This window comes from Suricata suricatta, chromosome 2 (assembly GCF_006229205.1).
Source record: "Suricata suricatta isolate VVHF042 chromosome 2, meerkat_22Aug2017_6uvM2_HiC, whole genome shotgun sequence".
Lineage (NCBI taxonomy): Eukaryota > Metazoa > Chordata > Mammalia > Carnivora > Herpestidae > Suricata > Suricata suricatta.
Window position 1 is genome coordinate 28,835,693 of NC_043701.1, and position 20,816 is coordinate 28,856,508.

Genomic DNA, 20,816 nt, shown 5'->3' on the forward strand with positions numbered 1-20,816 from the left:
TCACTGAACATTGAAAGAGGTTGAGACAAATTGGTAAAAGAACAGCACCTGGGTGGCTCAGTCGTTTAAGCATCCGACTTCGGCTCAGGTCATGATCTCGAGGTTGGTGAGTTTGAGCCCCCGCATCAGGCTCTGTGCCGACAGCTCAGAGTCTGGAACCTGCTTCATATTCTGTGTCTCCCTCTCTTTTTGCCCCTCCCCTGCTCAAACTCTCTCTCTCAAAAAGTAAACATTTTAAAAAATTTAAATTGGTAAATTTCCTATATTCGGGAAAAATAATTTATGAAACTGCAATCTCCTAATGTTTCATGTAATCAGCCCCTATTTATTTCACTTACTCACCAGAGAGAAAAGGGGCCTACACCCTTAAAGAGGAGTGAATTCTGTAATGGAGAGAGAGTAGCATGCTGCTGGAGTACAGACTTGCTGACTACGTGAGGAACTTGAGAAAGTCTGTGTCCTCACTGCTAAGGTAGGGGTAATGCCACGTGTTGCTGTGCCTGCCCAGGTGCCTGGCACACACCAAACGCAACTGCTGGCAGCCTCTTGCACACCAGCATTTCTTCTTGCTCAGAAGGCCTGTGGACATTCTCACCCACTAGCAAGGGTCTCCAGCAGGAGAGTAATGTCTTGAATGGATTTTGAAGCGTTTTTTACTTTTTGAGACCAACTTTTTCCTTAAAATAGTAAAGTCATTACTCGAACTTTATACATTTGACTTTGGAACATGTTTCCCGCAATGCCTTGCGCCTTCATGTGCTGTCCTGCTGCTTGTATCTGACATACTCGGTGGACCTGCTCAGTACGGGGCTGCTGAATTCGCTGAATTCCCTGCCGAGGCTTCTCAGCCTCAGGGTCACCAGCGGAAGGGTGACTGGAACTGCCCTGTCTTCTGCAGGGAGACCGCTCAAAGCTGAGGAGAGGACATGCCGGCCTCGGGGAGTCAGCTTTTAGCGAAGAGCCCAGTCTGAGTCTGGAAAGTTCTCCTATCCTAAAACTTCATGGGAATTTTTTGGTTTATTTTATCATTTACAGATGTTCATTTTAACATAGAAATCTTTTCAATTATTTTAAGTTTCAGCTTCCAAAAATGTTTAGCTTCTGCATACCCATGTGCGCCGGGCGCCGGACTGGAGAAGTGCTGTGCGCAGTGTTCGAGCAGAGCAGAAATGAGCCCTGGGGGAAATGTCGTGCAAGTCCAAGCTCTGAACAGAGGCGAGGTTGAGGGGCAAATGACGCTGAGAGCTGTGGTTAGAAGTCCGTTGTTCAGTTGGTGGGGAAGGCGGTGGTGCTGAGAGCTGAGGTTCTCAGAGGCTGGAGAGGTGGGAGAGGCGACAGGCGACAACGTCCTCAGGTCTGAGGAGCAAGGCCCTCAGTCCCGGTGCCTCTTCCCAGGGGGCTGCAGACAGCCCTCGCTGGCTTTCCGCTCTCCCCCGGGAGGGGACCTAAGGCTTAATTAACATCAGTAAATGAGCTTGTACTCCTATAGGAATCTGAAACTTTTTTTTAATGTTTGTGTATTTATTTTGAGGGGGGGCGGAGAGACGGAATCCCAAGCAGGCTGTGTGCTCTCAGTACAGAGCCCAACATGGGGCTTGATCTCTGGAGGCAGGAGTTCATGGCCTGAGGCAAAACCAAGAATCAGAGACTTAACTGACTGAGCCACCCAGGTGCCCTGAAATCTGAAACTTCTGACCCAGGAATGAGGTTGGAAGCCAATTCTTGTGGAACCATTAACACCTTCCAAGGGAATGTTAAAATTCTCTTATGGAAATAATCTGTTTGGAGGAGGTTCCCTGTAATTCTACAGCATTGGGTGTGTCAGACATGGACACAATTACAGTTGTGACAATCAGAATTGTAGTTCCCTATTTAGTCAACAAAGTTCAAGGTAGTTTCTCAAGAAATGATATATTGAGCATCTAGGGGGAAGGACAAGTGTTCAAGCCAGCAAAAGGAGAGAATTTCTCATTCTGGGCTGTGAAATTTATCTTTCAGTTGTAAAATTAATTAGCCCATACTTATTAAATAGAGGGCATGTTAACGAGGTTTTATCACACTCACTGTTTCAGTTTTTCCATTTTGTTGACTTGTGTTGTATATCGCCATAGGGAACAAGCATTGGTAGTCTGCCAGGGAGCTTGAGATGAAGCACTTTCAACAGATAGGCCCTTATTAAGCTTCATGTTATATGTCAGTTATATCCCAGGAAAGTTGGGCGGGGGATAAAACATTACAACTTCCAAAAAATAAACTTTTCTTAAAAGAAAGGTAAGGATTATGTACTAGAAACAAATAGGTAATTACTGACTTACATTTTGTATATTTTCGCCTTTAATTAATGAAGAATCAGCGATACTCCCCTTTTATCAAAGAACAATTAAGGACTGCTAAGGGCCACCTTAATTTTTCTTGGCTAAACATGGCCGCCTGGATATGGGCCTGATGGCAGGGGTTGACTGTTACCAGCCCACAAAAGGGAAGGCTCCTGGCCTGCATAGAGGGGAGACTCCCCCAGGGTTCAGAATAGCAGGAAACACAGGGAAACAAGCAGCCCTGTGCCCGCCACTCACACACCAGTCAGAGGCTTTCACGTAACTCTGCAGATTAGGAAGTCATATACGAAAGTGGGGTTTGTGTTGACTTGGTCCACATTTATTATTACTTTCCCTTTACCATCAGTGGGAGAGTCTGCTTTTTCAAGCCTAATTTTGTTTCAAGAGCTCTTAGTCACGCAAACCACCTCTAGTTAGGGTTTTCCTTCAGATGTGAATGTAAATCGTTACCAATGGTCAATTTCATCCATGTATTAAAAATGACACCTTATGTAACAATCGGCTGTAAGCACAACAATAAAAAGGATGTATTTAATGTCACACTAAATTAGTTTGATCTTCACCTCCCGTCACTTCCTTTTGGAATGATTGTTAGGTTCTTGCATAATCGGACTGTTAGCCCACACTGGGATCCAAAATAGGAGGCAGTTTATATCACTTTGAGCTAAGAAATCAAGAGGCAGTGTCTTTTAATTCTATTTCATGGTGAATTCTAAGATCTCAGTTCTTCCATCCTCTCTCTACTGCTCCTCAACCAGGTTTATATAGCCAAACCATGAAGAAACATCCTGTCATTTTCATTATATTTCCAAACACCCCAAACTCTTTAAATAGTCTACTGTAACCTCAGTGTGTGACAATGTTGATGCTGTGTGAGGCACAATGCCACATGGTGGTGAAGGGCACAGACTCTGATTAATACATAGAAGTTACTTAATCCCAGGTACACAGTAAGTGCTCATTAAGTGTTTGCTATGATTTTCTACTCAGAGGAAATGAGTCCCTGGTGTACAGCCCTGCCCCCCTTTCATGCTGCACCACATGCATTGGTCCTTCTCAGCTCACCTCGTCATCCTACTCCAAGAAACGTTGTGACTTATCGCATCTGGTCTATAGTGAAACTGAAATTAAAAAAAAAAAAAATCAAGGCATCTTAGCCAACTTTTCTTAAGAAGGGCTTGCCCTGAGGAGTATTCCTGGTTCCTGGAGATTGGACTTGAGTTTTTCTTCCTTCAAGTCAGCTAAGTGGATTATAGTCCTCTGGATCACTAACTAACTGGCTCCAAATGGTCGGTTTAACTCCATAGTCTCTGGGCCTTTGGGATTCGATGCAACAAGTTCCAACAGCTCATCAAATTGCCTATAAGTAAATATTTGGATGGGAAGCTTTTCTGGTTCCACATTTTAAACGAAGTAAAAACCAAACATACCAGCACTGACAGTACTCCAGAAAGTCGATGTGTGTTTCTAAAATATCTACTGTGACTATCACATGATTACGAAGCTGCAAAAACACAGAGGATCAGAGCACCTTATATAATTAAATCCCATTGTTCTTCTAAATGTAGCTATCCCAGTTTTTCAAAAACAAAGCAACTGTTGTCCAGATTGTGAGTAAGGAACTAAAGCAGTTGTTTATAGTCAAACAAATTAAAGCATTTTTAAATGTTTTGTAAAGCACTCCTACCAGGGAAATGTTTTAATTAGCAAACTTGTTTATCTAGAGGTTACAGAGCACGCCATGTGATATGTTTTTCTTGATACCATTTTCAGACAATCTTCATTGCCTCTTACCACTCTGTCTATTGAGCATTTCCCAACTTCCAAAATAGTTAAAGTCCTAAATTGAAAATTAATCCACTAGAGCAGCTCTTTCTCCTTTTCCTCTTTTAACATCATAAAAGGCATTTAAACACATGAAGGCACTTTGTGCCCTATACCTAATTCACAGTGCTTTATCTGGCTGTAAGCCTCACCCTAGGGCTGCCAGAAAGCTGTTTTCAAAACCTATCACTGGAGCTGAGCACGTCTAATGTCTGTGCTCCTCAGCACCCAGGTACCCTTTAATGCTAACATATCACCCTGGTTTTCCTCTGCGGATTCACCCCTTTATTCTCAAGCTATGTGTGTTTAGTTGGAATGAATCCCTCACTACCAAGTTCTGCCCTGGATCTTTGATTGCCTAAAGTCACCCGTGTATTTATCCCCTAACCCTAATCTCCAAAGACCATTGTGATAGGTTCCTGGATGGACATATTAACCACTCAGAGCCAATGAGTCTCAGAACTACTTTCGCTGGGCATTTTGTGAAGAAAAAAAAAGGTTTTCCATCTCTCCTATAGGAGCAACCAAAAAAGAAGCTCTCTCTTTCCTTAGAATGAGTGATAGGAGAATGTGAGGTCTGGAGGGAGTGTAGCAGCCATTTAGCTAAGAAATGGGGGTGGTTTGCGGTGGTGAGGGCCCACCCCACCTTGTGGGGCCTGAGGTAGAGGACAACAGTGCAGAAGCCAGCCTGTCTGGGCTGGAGCTGGAAAGACCTGAACCGTGGGAACATGGTGTGAGTGTTCCAATCAAGCTTCACGGGAACCAGCCTGGACTCTGGACTCTTCAGTTACTGAGTCAATGCATTTCCTTTAACATTTGTCAGTCTGGTTTGCGTCATGTATTACTCACAACATGAAGGGTCCTAAACAGTGCAGGCAAAATAGCCTAGACTGAGTCGGAACATCGTGGCTCCACCACTGTATCCCCGAGAACACCACAGCGCTCCCCAGAGCATGACGGGGAGTGGGAAGAAAATGAGCCCAGCCAGTAAAACTGGTGAGAAATTCAAGAATGGCTTCCATAGTGATGCCAGGGAGGAGAAGGAAAAGAAGCCGCTGAAGACACAGCTTGAAGAGGAGCCTGCCCAGGCACCCTAGAGAAGAGAGGCTGAGTCGGCGTCACTGTCTTTAAGCAATGGCTGAATAGTAACCAGTGTTACTGAATTCTACCAATTGGTTGGTACGGTAACTATGAAATATTGTCTAATAATAGAAGAAATTAGTTGTTAATGGGAACTATTCTTCATCTTAAAAAAAGGAGTGCTTATTTTAATGTAGACAAAATAGATTGTGCAAAAAAAAGGCATGAAAAGAAGTGTCTTTCTTTCAGGTTATCCTAATCAATGGATGCTAAAGATTGATAGACCACTGTTTTAAATAATTTTTTTAAATTTTTTTAAATTTTTTATTTATTTTTTATACAGAGAGAGACAGAGCATGAGAGGGGGAGGGGCAGAGAAAGGAGGAGACACAGAACCGGAAGCAGGCTCCAGGCTCTGAGCTAGCTGTCAGCACAGAGCCTGATGCGGGGCTCGAACCCACGAACGTGAGATCTGACCTGAGCCGAAGTCGGAGGCTTAACCGACTGAGCCATCCAGGCGCCCCCCACTGTTTTAAATAAGTGCTATTTTTATTCAATTGTCATTTCTGAGTTTCTCATTTATAAATAATATTTCTTTGTTAAACTGTCAGGGTCACAATGAAATGCTTAGCCTTGAATTTAATATGAAGCCTGAGACATTTTCACGGGTTTGCTCTTTTTCGCAAATTATTGCTCTGTTTTGGGAAATAAGATTGAAAGGAAATAGGATGAGACTTATGGACGAGGAAACATTTCTTTAGCTTATTATTAGAAAAAGACTATTCTTTCTTTGTCCTTCCTGAAGTTAGAAGTCTTTTCCTATAGAATACTGAAATAGTTAACAATTTATAAAAAAAAAAACATAAGCATCTAGATTAAAACACAGCCTTAAATAGAGCCCTGTAATTTTTACCGGGAACTTGTAAAGTATGATGAATTATACATGCATGAATACTAAACTTAGATAGACCATTCAACATTCACATGGAAGTGCAGCATTGCATACAATATAATAAATATCCAGGATATCAAATACACAAATTGATCATTGTTTTGATTTAGATTCTTTTATCCAGTTAACACTTTTACTGCATAATTTATTATAATAGCCTAACAAGTTAAACATAACCAATAAAAGCAGAGTTCAACTAATCTGCTGAAATAACACAACTCTCAATATCTTGCAGCATATTTTAATCTATAACATGTAAAACTGTCATTTTGACAAGAAAAACACATCCATATAACTAACTGCTCAATTAACTTCTTTTTCAATGTTTAAAAAAAGTCAGAGTTAATAGTCTGAAAAGAAACAGAAGCTAATCTTATTTCTGAGATAATTTTATTGCCTTAGCTCTTGCACTTTGGCAATAAATGTCTTAAGTTTTAATACATATCATCATATAACTTAAATACTGTATTTACAAAATATATAACATTTTTAGCAAAATACTGTACAAAATACTGTCTTACTCATTTAAAGGTTGATTTCCCTTACAATGTATGAAAGCACTTTATGTTTTTACTTTTAATTTTCCCACATGCTTTCAAGATCCTTCTCTTTCAGAGCTGAGATTTTAAAGTAGAAACTTCTACTATTAAAGAATAAAGCCAAAGATAAAAGAATGCTGTATATCTCACTGAGATTTTTCTAGATAAACTCTCCTAGTTAAAAGGCACTTAAAATCCAAATCATACATTTTATGTTCTGTTTAGATCCTTCCCTTTTGTCTCTAAACATCTCTAGCAAACACATTTTAGGGATACTGTATCAGTTATGAAAACTTTTTTTAATTGCCCTCCTTTTGAAATGCATGAGAGGGTAAGTAAGCACCTTCCGCTCCTGTTAACTTTTCACCTTCTGTTTCTATGCACGGTATGATTTCTTCATCTAAAATACTGAGAAAATAAATGAGATTGTGTTTACTGTTCCTTGCTGCTGTAAGATGCGTTTTTTAAAAAGGTCTAATATTAAAACCACCACTATTGAGTTCCATAGTCAAGGATCTTATCCTGAGCATGGCCAAGGTCTCCCCGCATGAAGGCTCCTTCCTGTTCTTTCTTGTTCAGGAGACAGATTATCTCCCTGGTAGGTCAATATGTATTTTCAGACCACCAAAAGATGAACCCAAACCTTGTCAGCTTTGGCATCCCCCAACATCCACATGCTCAGTGTGTGATTGGACATCAATCGGGTAAAGGGAGCTCTGCCAGAGGCCCAAGGGCCTGGGACTTCCGGGGCAGGGGCACCCTCTGGATGACACTCCCTTGTTTGTCACTGAGGAGTGTCTCCCAGGGCTGGAGGGAGGGGCTACTTGCAAGTGTGGACGTCAGTCATGCTTTCACACCTCCTGCAGCGCACGTAGCAACACCAGATGAACTTGCACTCGCACCTCTCCACGTGCCTGACCACGTGCGTGTTGTAGCCCCGGCCACAACACAGGAGGCTGCAGCCGTCCGCGCCCTCTGACGTGCGGTTGCACTCGCGGCCCTGTGTTCCTGGGATCCCTAGTTTCTTATCCTCGACACAGTAATTGGGAGACTTATTAATGTAGAGCAGATCATCTTTGCGGATGGGTATTTTCCTCTGATCTTTTTCTCTCCTGCGCATTTTCCTCTTTATTTTGTCTGAGATTTGAACACTGTTTTCATATTTATCCTTCAACAAATGGCCAATCTTTTCAAAAGAAGACATAGTTTTCCAGCACGTTTTCACAGCACAAGAGCCCGACACTCCGTGGCAGCGGCAGTCTACTGACATCAACTTGGCGACGGCCTGAAACCAACAGTAATTGCGTTAAGTCTCATTCGTGAAGTGTTTTACACAGTAACAGAAGCACAGCTGACCTCACTTTCTGGGTCTGTTTCGTCATGTAAAAACAATAGTTTTGAACATGAAGGAGCTTTACAACTGCTTCAGGGTTCCAGTGCTTTGTGTTCTCCTGACCCTGCAGAGCAAACAGGTCCAAGTCTAAAGTAGTGGACCACGCTAATATCATTATCAGGGATTTCCTGAGACAACCAAGCGAAACTACTTTTATTTGTATTTTTCTGTTTGTTTGTTTAATTTTGGGTGTGAGAGGATGTTCATGCATGCCTCAGCTTCCTGATACCATTCAGCACGTTGCTACGCAGAGTGTGGTTCATGGACCAGCAGCACTGACATCACTTGTGAGAAATGCAGATTCTCTGGCCCCACTCCAGTCCCACAGAATCAGGAACTGCATTTTAATGAGATTCTCAGGTGACTCGTATGCACAGTAAATTTTGAGAAGCACTGATAGGGCAGCCGTCCTGGACTCAAAAGTGCATAAGGCATCCGTGGAACGTTGCAAATAACCAATGCACTGATCACTGAGATTCTGACTTACTTGGCCAACGCGGGGTCCAGGCAGCGGCACATCCACAAGGCTGCTCAGAAGACTCTAACGGGCATCCAAGCATGAGATCTATGGATTGAGAGTTCTCGGGTTGGATCACTGTAAAAGTCCGTTACGTTCATGCGGGCTTGGGGGACCGTGTTATCCTCTGGTCACAGACCGCATGAGAAACCCTGACTAATCAACTTAAATTGGTCAAAAGGAGAAGGGGCTGGAGAGTGTGGTTGCTCCCAGCAAATTCTTCCCCTATTCTGGAAAATTAATTCAAAACATATGTCCTATTCTTGATGGATCAGTAGCACTATCCTAACATAGAAAAGGGATAATATATACATAATTTTTCAACTCAAAGTGCTGAGTTTGGTTTATTCAGCCTGAGGAATTACATGAAATTACATATAACTGTAAGAGCCCATTGCCTGACATGCATTAAAGTCTAAATAAACACTCCCTCTCCCTTCATGAAGAAGAAGGTCTGGGAAGAGTTGGAAAAAATTTTAAATGGGACTCACCGTACAAAAGCAATAGAGAGATTTCAAGAATTTGGGGGTTCTAATCTCTTACACAGCAGGCTGGCTAACACAGCTTCCTTCCATCCCCAGAGGACGGCAGAGCAGATTAATAAATCTCCGGCACTAGCTGTAGCGCTGACGGTCTGTCAGCATGCTGGGTAAAATGAGAAATTGATCTGCCCATTCAATAACTTGGAAATTATGTGTGTCATCTCACCAAAGAAAGGAAAAACCTCACAGCTTAAATTCCACTTACTGTTCTTATCAAGACTCTAAAATGACAGGCTTTATACTAAACCTGACACTGACGTGTTTGTGGAATGTTAGGCTTCCGAACAAATTAAAGTTTCTGAACTATCTCATGAAATGGACTATTTCGGACAATTTATAATATTAGAAGCCTTGAGTGAAAGCATATGGTATTGATTTGTGCAGTATTCGATACTTCTTATTAGTGTTGAAAATAATAAACAGAATAATATTTAAATGCTGTCCTTTATGGAATAGGGCACATATGCTCTTTTTGAATTCATAAAACTGAGAAGCAAGTAGCTATGTTTATTTCTTACTAACTCAGGCAAAAGATAGCTTTCATTGATATGAAAGCAATTTATTAAATATGGCACACAAACTTATTTGTTTAAATGTATGGCATTTCATATTCACAAAGACTCCCATTCTTTAAAATGTCTCCAGGCAAATAAATGTTCAAATTAATGCAATCTGCCTACTTTTGTTCTGATTTTAAGGGCTTGAAGGATATGAGAAAAAGAGAGCTCAGCTAATGCTAGGCAATAACAAAACAAATTGTCCAAAGAAAGCCAAAAATCTAAGAATGTCTGTTTATGTATTTAAACCTGATCAACATTCCTCACAGTCATCACTTAGTGATTTAAAGCTGCCTCTCGCCCAGGACCTTACTGAGGGGCAGACTTTTTGTTTCATTAACCAGTTCAGACATCATGTATGGTGTGGCCAATTTGCAAAGCATAGAGGACAGAGTAGATGCTCACCAAATACCCAAGGAATAGTTAGTCCAGCTCACTCAAACAGCTTTAACTCATTCTCTGTTGGTGCTCTGCATCTGAAGGAAGGACTGAAAACCTCAAACAAAGGAGTCACTGCCGGGAGGAGAGTCCAAGTACGGAGCGGTCTTGATCCTGCGGGGCTCTCTTCCAGTTCCTCACCCCACAACAGGTTTGAAGGGTAAAAAGAGAGACTGATGTTCAAATCTATTGATATCACCTGCTAAATTGGGGGAAGATTTTCTTGCTATAGAAAACTAGAATCTTTTAAATGCCTGAAGTTAATTTTAACTTTTTAGGGATGATATTTTTAAGTTTGATTCGACTGCCTTTCAATTCCATTATCCTTTTGTCCTTAACAGTAAGTATACATGTTGTATTTTTATCATATGTATATTTTATATTTATATTTTATTTATTTTTTCATGTATTTTATCATATTATATATTTTGCCATATATATTATATATATATGAGTAGATATAGATGACATAGAGATAGATATAGTCTAGGATAGAAAGACAAATAAACATCAAGGAGAAGAGTTCCAATAACTTGTCATGAAATTTAAATGATTATAGCCGCCCCCCCAAAAAACACTTAAGGAAGAAACTTAGACTAATAGGGATTAAAATAAAGCAATGTAATTACCATTAGGAGAATTTGATGAAATGCAGACTTCAAGGCAGATCACAGACACACACACACACACACACACACACACACACACACACACACACCGGGTTTAACTGCAGACCTTAGTGCTTCTCAGAGGACCTTTTCATAAATTATCTTACTCGGTGTAGTTTTACAGTAAGAAGTGCCTTGCACACAGTGGATAGTTAATGACCATGTACTTACATATTATTTCAAGTGTACAAAAAAATGAAGAGCATGGGTAAGACACTTGATCTACATAAGGAAAGTTGGTGATATATGATGTAAAGTCTGTATATGCAGCAGAGAATTTTAGTAGAACAGAGAAAAATGACAGTGGAAAATGGAGTACATTTAAGGAAATGGCATGAACACTCACCAAAAAAAGTATATTCTGAAGCTTTTCAGCTGGGATTCTTAATTAACCTCAAATAGCCGCTCTGAACTGTAGTGATAGCAGCCATTTTCTGCTAACAGGAAAAGTAAGCGAACAGCATTCGTATGAGTAGTATGTGGTTACGAGAAAATTCCTTTCTCTGCTCTAGTTGAGTTGTTAAGGTTTATAACGATATTAACAGAGGAATGTTTTGTTAACTATTGCAAACAGATGTGCACATTTTCGTGGATATTTTCAACTAGGGGAGAGCAATTAGGAGGGTAGCATTTAATTTACTGGCTCTTTGTGTTAAGTTTTGGTTTGATGAACTTCTAATGAAGTGAAATAGGAAAGCTGTATCATTAATACTTAATGTAAAAATAGAAACGGCTTAAGAAGTGGTCTAAGGAGGGACTGGTCCCACAATTTTGATTCAGAGGTAACACAGCAGGCAATGATTGTTTTCCAGAATATTGCTTTATCCAAACTTCACAGAAATGACCCAAAAACAAAACAAAAACAAAACAAAAAATAAACCAAACAAACCAAACTATTGTGGAACATTTTGTTATGAACATTTCATTTTTTCAACTATCAGAGGATCTGGTTAAGTTTTTAGGAAAACTGTGACATAAGGTTGGATGGTTATATGTAGAATTCCTATTCCTCTGACCCACTTTGTCTCTTTCGATCCAAAAATATATTTGAACCTGCTAAAAAGCAAAACACTTATGTGTTGTTCAAGTACTTATAAATATTCTTGAAACAGGTCAATGAAAATTTGGGGTTGGGCCCTTCCCACTTTTTTGAGTTACTCATCATAAAACAAATTATGGGGTAGGGAAACTTAAAAGTTTATGAGGTGGACATGGGAAGAATGGAAATATTTTAAGCACACCAAAAGAAATACACATAAATATTCCAAGTCATATTATTCCCAGAAGTTCTGCCCCTGGAAGACATCACATCATTCTGTTAGCCAATCACCATTCAGCAACATTATTCTTGGAGTCATAACTTTAGGAATGGTGTCAGAAACCAAGTGGGAATCAGAGTATTTAAGGTCAGCGGTTAGAAAATCATCTATCCTGCTCACAGCACTACTAAGCGCCAGTACCCACATTTCTCTGAACGCTTTCCTACATTTTGAGTTTGGGATTTTGAGACGAGGAAAATCAACTCAATTGAATACAGACCTTGAACTTTACTCAGAAGAATATGCCTGTTAGATTAAAATCCTGATTGCCAATCTTAAAATTGGAGTTGATTGTTCTTCCATATTAGATAATAGCCTGGAAACCTGGTTGGTTTTTGTTGTTGTGGTGGTGGTGGCTGTGGTTGGGGGCGGGGATGGGGGTGGGATTTGGCTGCCAGCGGAAAGAAAAATACAAAATTGCTTTGAATTGTGATATTTCATGAAAACAGACCAACAAAAACACCAGTTCAGGTAATGTTTTGTAATATTTTAAGACTCCATCTAGACCAATGAGGAACAAAAAGACTTGGTAGAGAAAACTCTGAAATGTATGCAAATTGTATATATATGTGTGTGTGTGTGTGTGTGTGTGTGTGTGTGTGTGTATATATATATATATATATATATATATATATACGCTGAATTATTTTCCAAACGATTAGAATAATAGCAAAAACCTCAGTAATGTGAGAAGATTGGTTTTTGCCAACAAACAGTGGATTAAAATTGATGCTAAATAGTTGTATGTTTTTAATAAACTCAGAATATAAATACTAGTTGAAGATCAAATAGTTACTGAGGTAAATATTGCTACAAAATTAGAAATAACACACAAGACAGAATAACACTAAATACCTGCCTAATAATACTAATAAAAACACAGAATACTGCGGAGTTTCTCAGAAGTTTAGGGATAACTTTATTCAAGGGAATTAATTATGACATGAATTTCCAAGTTTTGTTTTCTAGTGAAATTTTAAAAATCCCTACAAAATTATTTAAAGAATGATTAAAGAAGATTTAAGCTCTAAATTGATAATCAATATTCATTTGTGTTTTTTAAAAGATATTAATTTGACTTCATGTGTGTCTCATCCTAACTCTAGAGTTTTAAAAAATATGTATTAAAAATGTAAACGTATATGTGACCTCTTATATTTATATGTGAGAGAATTTTAAATATCCTTTAGCGGATAATGTTTAAATTGAAGCAGAACCTCATTCGTTTAATTTTTTACATGGAAAACTTTAAGAAGAGACGCGCATAACTATGGCATCAGTAGACTTTTCATATTTTTATTACATTTTAAAATTTCTGAACAAAAATATGAAAAGTATACCTAGCTATTTACTGACTTTCCTAGTTTCTATTTTTCTATTTTGAATCAATAATCACATTGAATTAAAAATGCAAATTTGAATTTGTCATGGTGATAACATTTATTGAGACTTCTGTTTTCGCATTATAAACCAGTAAAGCTAAAGAAACCTGGCTGAAACATGTACCTATTCTAAATGGGTTCCATGTATTCAGTTTCCAAAAGTGTAAAACAAATGTAACATATACTCTAAACATTTCTGACAGATACTGCAACTTGTTCTAATTTATTTCAGGAGAATGTGGCAGATTGCAAGGACTACTTTGGGTCCTTTACAGGTTATTATATATTTACAATAATATAGGATATGTGCTAATATTCCTGTCATAAAGAGATTATTACAACATAGAACATGTATATTCATAAAAAAGTTTTAACTGTTTCAGGAAATTCATTATGAATTGCCAAGTAATTCAGCTATGTTGTACAACTCAAACTTTATTGTGTAACTATTCATTAAAATAAATATATCAAAGTTAAATTAAGCTACAAATTTATACCATTTTAAGAATACTTAATATGAAACACAGAATTTATAAAAAAAAGTTAACTAGATGGTGGTTCTTCAAATTTAATAAAGATTAAATTCAATCTTTAAGATGCTTATATTTAAGTATCCATACATGTAATATATCTATAGCTTCTTTACATTTATCTGCATTTATTGTTTTTTACAGTGAATCTATAGCACTTTATAATAAAATAATTAATTCTCTTTAAAAAAGTTCTGTATAACTAAAATATTAGTTAAGAGTATGTATTCTCTAATGTATTCAAGAATGTTTGCCGGAGAAAGTATGGAGAAACTGATCACATGATGTTTAGCAGCCATTGCCCACTAAAAATAGACTTAAAGAAGTAATCAAAAGTCATATTTAAGACGGAATTTGATTTGGTGCCATTAGAAAGGCAGATCCTACAGATCTTATTCTGGCTCTATCACTAAGCAGATGGAACAAAATCACCCAAAGCATGTGCATATCTATTATCTTATAATGTGTTCCAAATAGACAAAGTATAAAATCACCAATACCTCCTATAAGAAATTTCAACCCCTATCTGATGGAGAACTTAAACTAAATCGATGTAGAAGTCATACATATTGTTTATGTATACAATAAACACCCATATATATTATACATAAAGGTGACATATATATTTCTTTGACTGCCAGTGTATGGTTTTAAAATCATTTGGACAGATTCATTCAGGAGTGACATCCCAATGTTATTGAAAGGCACTAGATTGCATTCCATTTTCTGATACATACCTGCCTTCCGGCTTCATTGTTGTGTAGGTGCATTGCTAACAGTACTTTGTTTTCTTTTCCCGTGGTGTTTCTGATGGGGGAATCTAGGAACTTTCTGCTGAACCACATGCCATACTGGACATCGTCGGAGCAGCCCCCCCAGTGCCAGCCTTCACTAGCTGAGCCGCCATTCTGCAAGGTGGTGTCACAGGAGCACTCGGTCATGTTGCCTGCGCTGCATGACCTGGTCACAGAATGCACCAGGCCTGCAGCCATCACAGCATAAATAAAGGCTGTTTCCTTGGTGCCTAGAATAAAACATAAATTGCTGAATGAAAGGTCATACCTCTGTCTGTTTATGTTCATAACAAAGCCTCCTGCTTAACCTCTTAGCAGGAAAGTGACTTTGCAATTGCTTTCAATGGATGCTTTACGAGTACATACTTAGAAAGGACAATTTCGTATTGTTTTAGTCTTATAAAAAAGCAACATTAATTTTCAGTATTCCACTTGGGGGGATTCTTATGTATTGTATGGCATAAATTGCCCTCATGACAATTAGAATCATCTGTTTATTTTTAAAATTTGAAACGTATGCCAGCACCTAGCTCAGTGTTTAATAGACAATAAAAGTTCAATAAGTACACATTGAGTTTAAAATCCTTTGCATGGATACAGTAAATGGTAATACAGTGCCCAAAGAGTCCAGGTTACCTTTATTTTTACATTGCAAATGTGTTCTCACAAAACACAAGCTGAAAACTTTGGTGTGATTTTTGTCTGTATAAATAATACACATCAGAATGCAAATTAAAATTAAGCAAAGGCCAAAGCCATCAGTAGATGTTACAGTTTACTTTCACATCAAAGACTGGTCTCTTTTTCTTTTTCAAGGATATCATAAATAACAATCACTGATATTAATATAGAACAGTTAAATATTTTACGTAGTGTTAGCTAATCCTTCTACAGTCTTAAAAGCAATGAAAGTCACCAGCAAAGAAAAAAAAGAATTGTTATAGAAAACCACTGAGTATATATTTAGCACACCTGCAATAGAGATTGAGCTAAAATCTTTGAAAATTCAAGTCCTATTAAAACATTAGTAAAATGGGCAAAAGAGACTCAGAAGGTGACCTTTTTTTCTTACGAGATACTAAGATTGGAGTAGAAACAGTTGCATGCCCGTTGTCCAATAAACCTTTCAACAGCTGATGCCCCTGAATTTCAGCAACTAAAACTTTTCTGCTTCTAATTCTTCCTCCTCCTCCTCCTCCTCCTCCTCTTCTTCTCCTTCCTTCCTTCCTTCCTTCCTTCCTTCCTTCCTTCCTTCCTTCCTTCCTTCCTTCCTCCCTTCCTCTTTCTTCCTTCTTTTTTCTTCCATCTTTCCCCCCCTTTTTCCTTCTTCTTTCTTCTGCGGGGAATCAGGGCTCCTTCGGAAGGGCGTGCGGGCCAAAACGCAGCGGGGCAAAGCAATACTTAGGCGGCGGTGCTTGTATAGGGACCGGGCGGAGAAGAGTCAAAGGAGGAGGAAGAATGGAAATGAATGTGAAAAATAACAACGAATCTTTCAGCGCCCAGGTTCTAAAATTTTTTGAATCTGCTGATTTCCTAGAACAATCCTGGTTCCCTGAACCCTTATCCCTACAGAGTCACTGGGCACGTGTAAGAGGAACTTTGTTTTACTGCAGCTTCCCGCGCCGCGGGGGTGCTCTCTGGAGGGAAGATATAAAAGGAAAGGAGAGGGGAGAGCCAAAGCAGTCGCATGTCAAGTTGTCCAGGACATTCGCTTTTACAACCACCATTATTCTGTCTGCCCTGCGCTCCGCGGTGCCAACAAACGCGGGGCTTCGCTGCAATTAGCCCCTTGTCCAGGGCTCGGTGCGCGGCGGAGCTCTTAAATCAAAGCAGATGCGGCAGCGGCATTCCCTGCTGCCGACATCATGTTTCTCCAGCTGGTCACCCACGTAGGGGGGCGCTACGGGGTCCGAAGGGTCGGCGGGGTGGAGTGTCAGTTTTTCTGCAACTCCCGCCAGGCGCCGCGGGACGGAGGAAGAGCTACAGCTCCCAGCGCCCCATTCTGGACTTGGGGAGTCACCCCCTCCAGGACCGCACCTGCACCCGGGCCTGGTTTCCGTCACCACCCCTCCCACCCACCCCACCCCGTTCTCGTCCACGAACGGACCTCTTTCGGGATTTAGAGAGCGACGGACCACGAAAGCACTCCTTTATTCACTGTACTCGGAGGAGCCGTCGCCCTCCATCCTGCGCCATCCCCGAGGGTCCGGGACTTACCGCTGCTCAGCTCGTAGCCAAAGAGGGGGCTGGTGCCCGGCTGGGCGGCGGCGGTGACCAGGCAGTTCCATCTCTCGTGTCTGAACTGGCTCCTGCACTCCTGAATGCCCAGCCGCGCGCCCTCTCCGATGCTCGGCAGCAGGTACGGCTTCCTCTTGCACAGCTCCTTCTGGCGGCTGTTCAGCGGCAAGTTGGCGCAGCCCAGCTTCTCCGGAACCCCAAAGGAGGCGATGCCCAACCACCTGTAAGACACCGCCGCCCCCAGCGTGAGCCGCTCCCCAGCTCTCCTCTCCAATCCCAGATGTGTCTCCAAATACTGGGTCATCCGCCCTAGGGGCCCCGGCCCTGCTCCCCCGCGTCAGCTGAGAGTTCGCCCAGGCCGGGCACCCCTTTTGCCACCACCCCCACGCTGCCCCCATACTCACATCCAATTTCCTTGGGCTCCGCAGGGGAACAGCGCGAGCAGGGCTGCCCACAGCGCGCACAGGCGGGACAGTCCCAGGAGCGCCGCTCTGTCCATGGCCCCAGCATGGAGTCCCCCAGCCCCAGCCACTCCACTTCTGTCGTCTCTGCCCAGAGGCCCTCCAGGCCAGAGGTCAGTGCCCCAGCACCAAGTTGTCCCTCGCCCTCTTTCTCCCTGTAGACAACATAAAAAGAAGGCCAGCGGTGGTAGGGGCTCCCAGCAGCCTCCCCCTCGCTGGCAGGGAGCAGTGAAAGGAGGTGGAGAAAGTAGCTTGGGGCCCTCCTCCCGCGCGGAGCTGGAGGTGTGCAAGAGGTGCGGGAGCGTCCCTCGCAGAAATAGGTGAGAAACTTCTGTTGATGTAGCTGCCTCCATCGCCCCCGGCCTCTCCTCCCATCTCCTCCCCCTGGCCGCGCCCGGAGCCTGATTGGCCCAGCCTCGGCCCCGCATCTCATCATCCCCGGACCTCAAGCTTCCATTGGCTGCCAGCGGGCTCCGCGGGGGGCGCTCGGGCCCGCTGCTCCCGGACAGCGCGTCCAGACCCGGGTGTGTTCGTGACCTTTCCTCCTGTCACAGTCTTCCAAAAGCGTGTCTCTGCGGGAGGGGTATTGATTCAACCCTTAGACTGCTAGGGCCGCTTCTGTCTCAGCAACCCTGGGGGAAGACGTGGGTCGAAGGGGAGATGATTGAGTTCCACCCACCCCACACGCATTTGGATTAATTACCCTCTGGGTGGAGTGGCTGGAAAACCTCACTGCCCCCGTTTCTTTCCTCTCCTTGGCCTCACAGGAGAGTAATCTTTTTGACTCAGAGTTGGTCCCAAACAAGTTGACCTTTCAACACTCTGCTTGAGGTCTCAACGAGTCAGGAGACTTCAGATGGGTGAAATGCTGTCAGGCTTGAGGACGTCGTCATTTGATTAGACATTTATTTTTAGCGAAAGAGAAGTTTCTGGCCTCCTATCTAATCTACCACTTTTACGTGGTGTTATGTGATTTCGTTTGCCTGGCGTGTCTTATTTTCTGCAGTCTTTGAGAGCATTGTCAGAAGACAGAGGGCAGAGAACGTGGAGAGAGTGTCTGGGGAGCTCTAGAGTAGATGAGGGTGGTGACCTTACCCTTATGGCCACTCTGTGTTATGGCTCACGCGGAGACCTTGGACAAGGCTACATTGAAGACACAGTTTAAAAATTTACTTATTAAACACTTAATGTTTGTCCAGTACCGTGGGAATTTATAGACAATATCCCTTCCGTCAAGTTCACAAACCAGCCACAGAGACAAGTCTAAAACAAAAGAAATGGAGATTTCAATGAAGGAGAGTATACAGTCCAGTGAGATACTCTATTACGGAGTCAAAGAGGGTTGGGAAGCCAGAGACTGTATGGCAGTTAACCCGGGATTTTGAGGACAGAGGATCTCTGGGAGATCTGTGAAGGCAGCTGGACATATTCAGGTATGGTATCTGAGAGTCTTGCCTCACCTAGTTGGTGACATGCAATGTTTCTCAGAAGTGTCACCTGCTCCCCAGAGGACTTCTGAAATGGTAGTGAATTCTCAGAGTGGACACACCAGCTTAGTGGGTGCCCAAATCCAAACTTACTCAGATAAAAGATCGGCTTTCCTTTGCTTTGTCCTCAAATAAAGGGTTTTGTTTGCTGCGTGTCTCCTCCATCAGCCCAGAGCAATAAAAGCTCACTGAAATTCCCATCCCATCCCATTCATGCCTTTATCCAACAAATTTTTGTTGAGTGAACGCTATGTACCAGGTCCTAAAGCCACATTGTAATTTTTAGAAAGTCAAGTTGATGATAGGGTGTAGTTACTGATCCAGACATATTTTGGCTAATGGCTAGTGGCCTCTCTCAAAATCAGAGCCTTCATCCAAGCTCACTTTATTCTGTGAGTCTCTCCAGGCGGATCACGGAGCATGCTCTGCTGGATCCCCACCATCGGGCCCAGTGCATGAAATCTTGGTTTTGAAGAGAATTTATTGAGTAGATTAACATGATGAGGAATGCCCTGAGCGCATACCTAAGTGCTCTAAATGATGAAATAAGAGAAGTGACTTCCTTTTCAGGGGGAATGCAGGAGGGAAGGGCATTAAAACTTAGGGAATATTCTGTCCATACCTCTAAAGCAAAGGGAGTTTATTTCCGGGAGTTGGTGGAGCTGAAGCAATACACTTTTCATTCAATGAACAGACATTTGAGTGCCCCGCCCCCTTTTTTTGCCAGGCATTGTAAACATGCATGGCGAGCCTCATGAGTGCCTCTTGTATTCAGCCTCTTACTCTCTCTGTCTCTTTCTTCTCTCTCTCTTTCCACACAAAATTTCAACCTTTTCGAATTGGTACTCATTTTATAGATTAAAAACTGAATTTGGAGCTTGCTCAAGGTCACTCAAGGAAGTAGCAGAGTCACAAATCAGTCTTGTTGTAGAGGCCTTGTTCTTTCCATCGCAGTCTACTGCTGCATAACCTAATTCACAGCTTTGTTTCTGATTAAATCCCACATCACTGGGCCTCAGGGGCTAAATTCCTCTTTTGTGTCCCATGGTTTTTCACGTCACACTTCACAAGTGTCTCCTTCAGAAGAGTTGGTCTGTCCTCTGAAGATAAACACAACCCATGATGAGTCGCCTTTTAGTGGATCTCACTGAGGCAGGTGTCCGTCTACACAGACATCCTGCCACTTGCTTCCTTGTCACTGTCTGGTTTCTGAGGGCGGGGCGGAGCAGTGGGGAGAGCGGCGGGTGAGTTGGGTGACTGAGTCTCCAATCAGCCCGTTATGTTCTTAGGCAATTCATTTCAACATTCAGTTTTCTCACCTTTAAGGTTATAAAAGGTTCTCTTTCAGATGTGAATCGCCTACTAGTGTTCCCATACGGCTGGAGGGAGGGAGGTGGTATGAATGTGCGTGTGCGTGAGTGAGTGCGCATGTGCGTGCGTGCGTGCGTGCGTGTGTGTGTGTGTGTGTGTGTGTGGTGAGGGGTAGGGACTGCATTTGCTAGTGGATTTGTAACCTTGGGAGGAGGAAGCCTTAGTTATTGCCCTGAGTGATGGCCCAGTTTCCAGAGTGACACAGGCTAGAGTGTTTTGGCCTCCATTCTGCATCTTCAGTTCTACTTTTACTTCTGAGTTTCAATTAAAAATAATTCTTTTAATTGCAGAAATCTTTTTAAATGGTTGAACTTTAGGGATGCCTGGGTGGCTCAGTCGGTTAAGCGACCAACTTCAGCTCAGGTCATGATCTTGTGGTTCCTGGGTT

General features: G+C 41.8%; 1 protein-coding gene across 1 annotated transcript; it reads right to left on the reverse strand.

The window, feature by feature from the left end:
* Window positions 1-6,483: 6,483 nt before the first annotated feature.
* On the reverse strand, window positions 6,484-17,768 carry WNT16 (Wnt family member 16). The gene is made up of 4 exons (XM_029955707.1): window positions 17,514-17,768; window positions 17,089-17,330; window positions 14,815-15,101; window positions 6,484-8,016 (listed from the first exon to the last, which is right to left on the reverse strand). Exons 1-4 carry the CDS (start codon window positions 17,606-17,608, stop codon window positions 7,552-7,554), a joined length of 1,089 nt encoding a protein of 362 aa, XP_029811567.1. The 5' UTR covers window positions 17,609-17,768; the 3' UTR covers window positions 6,484-7,551.
* Between the last annotated feature and the right edge of the window lie 3,048 nt (window positions 17,769-20,816).

Excerpts from the sequence above, each read along its gene's own strand:
- WNT16 (XM_029955707.1), bottom strand. The coding sequence starts at position 17,608 with ATGGACAGAGCGGCGCTCCTGGGACTGTCCCGCCTGTGCGCGCTGTGG. Across the intron at positions 15,102-17,088 it reads TGGCTACGAGCTGAGCAGCG|GCACCAAGGAAACAGCCTTT; the intron begins GTAAGTCCCGGA and ends GTTTTATTCTAG. Across the intron at positions 8,017-14,814 it reads ACAATGAAGCCGGAAGGCAG|GCCGTCGCCAAGTTGATGTC; the intron begins GTATGTATCAGA and ends TGTTGGTTTCAG.